The sequence below is a fragment of the Anneissia japonica genome, unplaced genomic scaffold (genome assembly GCF_011630105.1).
Source record: "Anneissia japonica isolate Jap-2015-1 unplaced genomic scaffold, ASM1163010v1 scaffold288012_len1326614_cov192, whole genome shotgun sequence".
Taxonomy (NCBI): domain Eukaryota; kingdom Metazoa; phylum Echinodermata; class Crinoidea; order Comatulida; family Comatulidae; genus Anneissia; species Anneissia japonica.
In genome coordinates, this window is record NW_022756612.1 from 938,085 (window position 1) to 948,152 (window position 10,068).

Sequence of the window (10,068 nt, forward strand, 5' to 3'; positions counted from 1 at the left end):
GCTAAATAGGAAACTTTTGACCTTTGACCGCTATGACTATAATATCATCAATCCATGCGTTGATCTATGTAATAAAGGGCTGTCTCTTATACACATCTAGATGTATAATAGCGCATGAATGACGCCCTCTTGCTAAATTGGAAACTTTTGAACCTTGACCGACGCTTCTATTTGTTACGCGTAAATCGCGGAGAACGCTATCTTGTGTTTATAAGATCTTTGATTTAGAGACGAAATAAGCTAATTCGAAAAAAAAAAAAATCGAGTATGGGACACTAATTAAATTAGGTATGGCGCGCACTAAGTGCAGTAAAGAGTGCGTAACCTAAAATTAGGCTGGAAGCTTGGGAAATTTTGTGAGTGGTCACACGTACGCTGGCAGGGAGTTGTGGTATAAGTGAGCAGACCCAAGCAATTTGAATGATTTATACGTTAGATGTTGGCTTTCTGCATGCAACCGATGTTTTGTGAACAATTTGATTCGGGATATCAGTAAATTTCCAGGAACATGTTTCGACCACTAGGCCTAGTTCAAGTAGGCCTATTTGTATTTACCATATTTTAAATTTTACTAGGCCTACTACCAGGGAGTTGTTATATTTTATAGTGACTATAACAACTCCCTGCTACTACTAAGGTAACTTTTTTGGCTAGGTATTGCAGATTTGCAGGTAAGTAGTTTAGGCCCCTAGACTTGAAGCCGAGTATACTGGGACCGAGTTGACTTGGGCCCTAGGCTAAGGGCTAGGCTAGGCCTGGATAGGAGTACGGAAGGACCAGAGAGGCATCAAGGCCTGAAACAGATAATTTCGGTCGCGCTTCATTTCGGTCGCGGTTTGTTTTCAACAAATATATGGAGCGCCTATTCTATGGAGTTGCAAAACGCTAAATTTAATATAACTAGTCCTAGGCCTAATTATCATTGCAAGTTCGTCAATCGGTTTATCATACTTTTTTTATTGGTGATCCGCTACACTAGCGGATCACCTCTTGTTATTGTCAGGATCATCATCATCATCTTCTTTTTTTGGTGATCCGCATCTAGTGCGGATCACCTATTGTTATTGTCAGGATCATCATCATCTTCAACTTTCTTATTCTTCTTTCTTTCTCCCCTTTTCTGTTCGCACGATATCTCAAAAAATGCCACGAGTTACGCACAATCGCTGTCATCGAACATTTGGCTTGGTCTGGAATGTCCGCAATTTTGCATTTTTACATTATCGATCATACTGTATCAGCCTAACCAATTGCCATTTCGAAATCGTATTAAGTGAGCATTAACTTCGGGTTAATGTTGAATGTACTGTACCATAATTGTACGCGTGCGTTTGACTATGCGCGCGTATGCGTGCGTGAAAGTTTTAAAATGCTCAAAATCACCTTTGACTAAATTAGAGCACGTTTCAGGCCATTTTGAGCTTTTCATAATTTTCCACTACGCGCGCGCACTTTTACTTGCGCAGTACGTATGGAAGTTAGAAATCAGGTTTTTTTTACATATCTTGGTTTCCTGAAATTGTTTTCACAAATTTGCATTCTTTTCGGTCATCTTTTGGCCAATAGCAATGCCGTACGTGCGCATCAAACATAGGTATCTTTGCGCGTATTTGTGCTGCTATACAGTGAAATTAAGCTAAAATCAGACCTATTTTTAATCAGTTATAGCTCCTTAGGTTGAAAGGTGACCCCAAATTTTTATTACATATTCTGAAAGCACATAAGTTGCAAATATGATTTTATAGATCATAATGGCTGATCGGACATTGTGACGTCATCATATTGGCATCTGAATTCAAAGAAAGTGAATTATAGCTATGACGTCATTTTTGAAAATACGCATTTGAGCGTATCTGGCTTATCCTTGGTCGATCGTCTTCCAACTTTGAGTATGTTATAGCTGAGACAATTCTCTTTCATATATTTGACTTCTTTTTACATTTTGATGACGTCATCATGGTCAAAAAAATTGTTTTTTCTGACCCCCTCATTTCTCTTTCTTCAAAACGTTGATGACCCAATATAATCTTAACCATTCGTCATTTCTAAATCATATTAGGTGAGCATAAGCTTCAGGTCAAGATTGAATGTTATGTACCTTAATTTTCCGTTCGCGCTTTTTAGCGTGCACGTACATGTGCGTCAACATTTATATATGCATAAAACCATGAATATTTTTAATCAGTTATAGCTCCTTAGGATGAAAGGTGACCCCCAATTTTTATTACATCTGAAAGCACATGAGTTGCAGATACGATTTTTTACTTCATAATGGCTGATCGGACATTGTGACGTCATCATATTGGCATTTGATTTAAAAAACTTAATTTTAAAGCTATGACGTCATTTTTTAAAATACGCATTTGAGCGTATCTCGCTTATCATATTATGACACTTTTCAATCAGCACCGCGTGATTTTAATGAGGGTCAAAGTGCGGCGGATCACCTAACTCGTCCTCAGTGACGAGTTCAAATCTAGTTTATGTTTTGTTGTATTTCTAAAAGTAACAACAGGCTACTTAAAAGCAAATAAAATTAATAATACTATTATTACTAAATTATCAATTAATATTATTGGACTGTTTTTATTTTCGTTTGTTATGAATCCTACGCTTTCTACTACATAACAAATACCGCAAATAAAATAAATACTAAACTAGATTTAAACTCGTCACTGAGGACGAGTTAGGTGATCTGCCGCACTTTGACCCTTGAGGAAGTGTGCGCGGTGGGGGTTGAACGATTTTTAAATGCTGAAAAATGGCTTAAAGTACTGTATACGCTAATTCAGTTTTTTTTTTTTAAATTTGGAGCATTTTGAAAGATTTACTTATGCGTATGCGCACGTCATGACGCACGTGCGCATGGTAATGTCACAAAATGTTGACTCCTGATATGAGATATATGTATCAACTCTCATTTATAAAACGCCTGTTGGTGAGGGAGTTATTATCATTCATAATATTTATCATATATAAAAATTCAGTTTTTTAAAATTCAGATGGCAATATGATGACATCACAATGTCCGTTCAGCTATTATGATATATAAAATCATATCTACAGCTCATGTGCTTTCAGAATATGTAATAAAAGTTAGGGGTCACCTTTCATCCTAAGGAGCTATAACTGATTAAAAAAAGACATGATATAAAGCATATATTAATTTTGACGCACACAAAAACATCGCGTTATTACGCGCACACAAAAATATAATGTACATAACATTTAACCATGACCTGAAGTTTATACCCACTAAATATGATCTAGAAATCACGACTGATTAAGGTGATTATGGGGTCATCAAAGGCTTGACGAAAGAAAGATGAGGGGGTAAGCAAAACCCTATATTTTGACCATGATGACATCATCAAAATGTAAAAAAATGCCACATATATAAAAGAGAATTGCCTCAGCTACAACATTCTCAAAGTTGGAAGACAATCGATCAAGAATAAGCGAGATACGCTCAAATGCGCATTTGTTAAAATGTCAGTTTGTTGAATTCAGATGGCAATATGATGACGTCATAATGTCCGATCAGCCATTATGACCTATAAAATCATATTTACAACTCATGTATTTTCAGAATATGTAATAAAAATTGGGGGTCACTTTTCATCCTTAAGAGATGTAACTGTTTAAAATTAGGCCTGATTTTAGCAAAATTTCACTGTATATCGGCACAAATGCGCACAAAGGTCACTATGTTTGATGCGTGCGTACGGCATTGTTATTGGCCATAGAGTGATTGAAAAGATTGGAAACTTGTCAAAACAATGTCAGGAACCCAAAATGTGACAAAAAATTCTAGCTTCCATACGTGCTGCGCGCGTAAAAATGCGCAGGCATAGTGGTAAATTAAAAAAAATTTTGAAATGCTCAAAATGGCCTGAAACGTGCTCTAATTTAATCTAAATGTGATTTCGAGCATTTTAAAAGTTTGACGCACGCGTACACGTAAAATTAGGGTACATTACATGTAACATTGACTTGAAATTAATGCTCACTTAATACGATTTCGAAATGGCAATTGGTTAGGCTGATATGATCGATAATGTAAAAACACAAAATTGCGCGTAGATGACGTCACGCATAACTGCGCACTTTGAAAACCTTATTGTGACTATTCCAGGCCAAGCTAAATGTTTGTTGAAGCGTGCATGTATGCATCTCGTGCCAATTTTTAGATATCGTGCTAACAAGAAATGGGGAGAACCTAGAATTAAAAAAAACAGATCTCTGACAATAACAAGAGGTGATCCGCTAGCGGAGCGGATCACCAAAAAACAGAGACAGTACAATAACAAGAGGTGATCCGCTCGAGAAACGGATAAAAAAAGCTATGTTCTCACACTGCAGCTAATGGTTAGCAGGATCCGGATCCTGCTAACCATTAGCTGCCGTGCGAGAAAATCCCGATCCAGATACCAACAATATGATGATCGAATCACTGGCCAATAAGAAACTGGAAATTATAAACGCGTACGTGTGACTGGTTGATGATAGAAACACCCTCAACTTGCTAACCGATAGCGCTTGCTAACCGTTAGCATATCCGGATACCGCTAACCGATCGGGCGTTCTCACGCAGGTGCTAACGGTTAGCTCCCGATCCGGATACTAGGGCTCTCGTGAGAACCAGGCTATACAGTGTTTAATAAGGACATGATGGATTACGTAGGCTACCCTGTAGCTTTTCAACGAATAAAGTCCTATAAAAGTCATTGTGCAATAAAATGCCTCCAACGGGATTCGAACCTGCGACCTCTCGCTGACAAGGCGAGCGTCATAACCGCTAGACCACGAAAGCTTCATGAACAGGTCCAAATAACTGTCGGGAACATTGTATAACACAATGGTGCGCCTCAAGAGGGCGTTCGGCCAGATAATATACCTGGAGAATTGGCTAGAAATAAATACTGTCGTATATTGTATATGATATTGAAGGAAGTTAGCCATTAACACTGCTGAATAAATATAATATAAATTATAAAAGGTACATACAGTTTTTAATAAGGACATGATAGAACATTGTAGGCTACCCTGTAGCTTTTCAACGAATAAAGGCCTATAAAAGTCATTGTGCAATAAAATGCCTCCGACTGGATTCTTTCGGAACGCGTTTCTAGTGAAAAGTGCTAATAAAAAAAGACTAATAAAAGCACGGTAATGCGAGCATTGACAGGTGGACAGAGCTTGTAATGACGATCAGCAACAGAAGTTGAAGTTGACCTTACTTCCTGTGGGCTACAGCGCATACCTGTAGCTGAGAAAGAAGCAATCAACACATCGTGAAAGTATGAAAAAATTATGGTAAAGCCTCCAGCATGTCGTCCTGTTGGTTAAATTTTTTTCTTTGTCCGAATTTCCCGCGGACGAGCGATTAAACCAACGAAGAGGTCAATTGGTTCATGGACAGGTCATGACTAACACGGTATTGCGTTGCAGCTGAAAAGTGTACCAACATTTCTGAAATCCAACCCTATAATGAATGCGTGTTAAAACACGTTTTTTTAGAACGCATTCCTAACTGTGTTTTTGTTTTTTGGCCCGTTTCTGCTGGGAAAAAAATGTGTTTTTTAAATAACCGTTTAAAAACATGTTTTTTTTGCTCAGCAGAACAGGCTCTAAGACTATTTGTTTTAAAGTTACATGTGTTGGTAAACTACGAAATGTCTTAAACAGTTGACTGTTAGCCAATACACACACTAGTGTAGGCCTGCTGTTATGCAAGTGAACATTTGTTTTTAATTTTGTTACAGGTAGCATGTAGGTGGATCAGCAATGGAAGCGCAAAGGTAGAAAAATGTGAGTGTAAAAAATTCTCTTACAGGCACGCAAATTAAAAACATGGCAGCATTTGTTTGGAATTTTTTTTTAAATTGCTTTGTGTGTGCAAAGTAGGGCTAAGTCCAGGAATATTTAACAATAAATACAAATACTGTATAATGCACAAACAATAGTGGGCCTAAACTGTCAGACAAAACAACTACACCTAAAGTAGTTGTAGGTTGGTTTTCACTGTGTCTTTATTTATTGATGAAGACAAGCCAAATCACTCACTACTTGCAAATCATATTTCGGTATTGAATTATTTATTTATTTCCATAAAAGCTCTTGAGGGAGAAGCAAAGATGTACAACACAGCGCATCAAAATAATCAGAAGACAATATAATTAAAATGGTGATAATAAATTATAAATACTATCAAAATACATAAAAGATGTTTGAAACTTATTACATATACCGTGATTTAAACAACAATTATTTTTAAAATGTAACTTACATGTTTACAATAATTAATGATTATGCAATGATGCTCTTACCTGCAGTATAATCGTGATTATACCAGTTTTCTTGAGGTGAGAATCAATTCGCATTTCCCCACCTGCTTGGTGGCTCACCAGTTTTCAAGACTAAAAATACCCAACTCCTACCTCTTGTGACTTTCAACCTCTTTTCTGTACTGTACATCTGGGTTGGGCTGAAATATCATAGGTTCCACCCTTATGATACTTTCCAGGGTGCGACATGTTATTAATATAGACTCAAGCCTCTATAACGCTTGTTCGAGTTTCGAACGCAATTTTGTTCGAGTATTGTTCATTAAGCAATTAAAGAAAGGCGGGCATTTGCTAAAGCACAGAGGGGCTGGATTAAACTGAATGTAATACTAATGATTCTACCACTGAAATTCTTTGGCAACTTTATCAGGAAAGGCGTAATTTCGCAAAGAGATTAACAAAAGAATAACGGACAACAGTTAAACAATCACTAGATATACAAATAAAGTTGGACCCTCATGTAGGGATTTTTGGAAAATTCTTAGAGGCTCAGATGATAAACATAAAGTATCTCTTGATTGCATAAAAGTACCCCAATCAGTTGAAATAATTACGGATAAAGAAAATATTTTAATTACAATGAAAAGCTACTCAGAGACTCTTGGGAGAATTAATGATAGAAAATGGTAGAATATCACCAAAAAAATAGTTAAAGAGATACGTGATCAAGATTGTGATGTTGATTCTCTGGATGAAAACTTGTTATTAGACATCGATGTTATTAGACATCTATATTGAATCTAAGTTATTCAATATAGTAATTGCTATGCAAATCTGTAACTACGTAGAGGAAGAGAACATACTATCAGAAGTTTAGGGAGGATTCAGGTCGCTACATATGTGCGAGGATCACATTTTCACTATTAAAAGTATTTTAACCTGTCGTTTCAAAGAAGGGAAAACCACTTGCCAATATGCAGATGTGTGTATTATTGTAGTGCATCTGGATTTTTCATGAAAATTTTTGTTCATAACAATATTCTGCATAGGCGTACAGTACTACTATATTACACTAAAAACACTAACTCACGTTTTGTCATTAATCACGAAGAGTACTTCCAGGTTCTAGAGGCTGTCCTTCAAATGACGGTAAAAGGCATTCTTGGCGAACGCGTGCTGCGTCTCTATAAAGTTCAAGTTTCGAACGCAATTTTGTTAGAGTTCCGAACGCTATTCGATTGTTAATAAAGCGCCCCCTACCTCATGGTGGTAGTATAAGTACCCATCATGCCTAAAAAGTTTTAAGTATTCAAGTGCCATTTTCAGGCATCTAAAGTCTTAAATTCTTAAAATTTACTCATCTGCCACCCAAAACCATGGTAGGGCTCAGGTAGATATCGTGAATTTTGTACTATTCAAGTGCTATTTTTGGGCATCTATACAAGTCGCAAATTCTCAAACTTTTCTCACCTGAGCCTGAATCATGGTGGGGCTCAGTTGGATAGTAGTTTTTAGAATTCTAAGTATTTAATACACACACACAATTTTGTTAAATTTAACTTCACACGTGAAGTTAAATTTAACAAAAAGTAACAAATTGTAACCGAGCGATCTCCCGAGTTATTCCTACCGAAATAAAAAGCATTCACAAGCGTCTGTAAGGTAATGCCAAGGTCGTGTAAAATTTATTCAGTGTTTATTCAATGAATCATTTTTCCCCTACTGCGATATAGGTCTAGCCTAGGCCTAGGCCCTAGTTGAGAACCCCTGTCACAGATGGACTGTTGAACTCACCATCACAGTAAACATTCCAAGCAATCAATGCCCTTAACAACTGCTGTACTACTACTATTAAACTAGGCATAGCTTCCAACATTTCTGTCGACTCTTGATAATACTAGTAATAGTACTAACACCATCCCGACGTTCATTTTATGTATATCTTCTTCTTCTACCATTATTAATTAACATCAATAACAAGGGTAATTCATTCATCATTGAGAAAAACTAGGCCTATCTATTTCTAGTGGATCAGAATCGTCTGCAGAAGGAAGAAAATTCAAAGAACCCTGTGATACACAGTAGATTGTTGTTGTGTTGAAATCCCTGCGCATGCGCAGATCCATCCATGCTACATCTCGGAAGCTTTACCAGCCTCAGCGAGGCTGGAAAAGATTACCGAGACGTTCCGAGATTTTACAAGGATATTACACGGAGGTACTTTCACATGTGCCGTAAAATGTTACTTTTGGTTACATTTGGTAAGATTTTTGTACGTGTGAATCAGGTATAATTGTCATTTTCGGGTTAGTTTTTTTTTAATCAATTCGTCAAAAATAAAAAGAATTAAAAGGTAAATTTAAATTTCATTTCCAGGCCTCCAGAGGTATAAAATACTGAAATTTTCGTGTCATCACCAACCACGGTGTGGACTCTCATTTCATCAGCACCCTCTTTCCTTAAATTCTGGATATGCCACTGTTGCTGAAAACAATACCTAAGCCAAATATATTTTTATTCGTTTTGTTGTTCATGTGAATTTCTGATAGGTTATTACTTTAAAACAATGCTAAAAACACACAGTGTCAATGCCAACATAGACACATATACGACTACGCTGAGCAACTCCGAATTAGTAGTGGGTGGTTACAGTACGTAACGTTTGTCATGCACTACAATGGATGACAAACGTTACGCTATGCGCTATAGAAATGGAAGACCATGATGCCATGGGAATGTACCTCCCTGGTAGGGCCTACAGAATCAGTGTAAAAGTGTAGGATGCTAGTGTGGATTTAAACAATGTCCTAATGGTAATGTTCAAAATATGTCAAGGAAATTAAGTATGATTGTTGGAAAAACATTTTATTTTTTTTCTTATCCTTAACTTTGGCTGGGCGAACTGGGTGAAGGTCTGGACCGGCGCCTGGTAAGTATTGTGGAAATAATCAATGAATAATTTGTATGTTATAATATAGAGACGTTATCTGGCGAACTGGGTTACATCATTGTTATTTGAGATAAGGATAATTATAATATATATAAAGGTGATACAGGTCACTCATTGTTCGGGGCAGATGCCATTGCATTGTTCAAGATACAGTTTATACAAACTCTGCAGACAACCACGCTGGCTAAGTTATCCTTTTTACCTTCGTGGTACAGTGTATATCCTATGTAGTTTTATTGTTGATTATCTGTTGTATTTGTTTCGTAATTATTTACAGTTTAGAAGGAATATAAAAAGTAAGGAACTAATGGAGTTAATTGACCGTCAGTTGTAATAAATGGATATCCATCAGTTAACCAATTGCCGGTATATGTCTCATTATTATTTTGTCAATTAGTTTATCTTACCGTCTATAGAGTCTATATCCACATCAGCCCCACTACTAAAGTTAGGGATTGGCAAAACAAGTTTTCAAATATGACACTCATAAAACGCACATTTATAGTGCAATGCAAAAATTAGCTCATAGTGAATGTTCCAAAGACATGGTAAAGGCAAAATGTATTACTAAGTTTATATCTTGAGGATATTTCCCATACGATTAAAATCGTAACGGTACTGGGTTTGGTCTACAGGAGCTCGTGTTTTGTACAGGTCATTCCATTCATAGAAAAAGCCTTTAATGGTATTTATTTTATTTTATTTATTTCAACAATCTTTAATGAGGGTGGTCCATCCAGCCGAAGCTGATCATTAGGGACCCTCAATACACATAGTAAAACAAAACAAAAGAGCGTATTAAACTAATTAAATTACAGTAAAATAAATAAC

General features: G+C 36.6%; 1 protein-coding gene across 1 annotated transcript in view; it reads left to right on the top strand.

Moving 5' to 3' along the window:
• The first annotated feature begins 276 nt into the window (after window positions 1-276).
• LOC117124279 (single-stranded DNA-binding protein, mitochondrial-like) overlaps window positions 277-10,068 on the top strand; it is a 30,069-nt gene continuing 20,277 nt past the window's right edge. Inside the window, exons 1-2 of the mRNA XM_033270448.1 lie at window positions 277-535; window positions 5,766-5,811. Of these exons, the coding sequence (XP_033126339.1) occupies window positions 509-535; window positions 5,766-5,811 (73 nt within the window). The 5' untranslated portion in view covers window positions 277-508. The remainder of the gene's footprint in view (window positions 536-5,765; window positions 5,812-10,068) is intronic.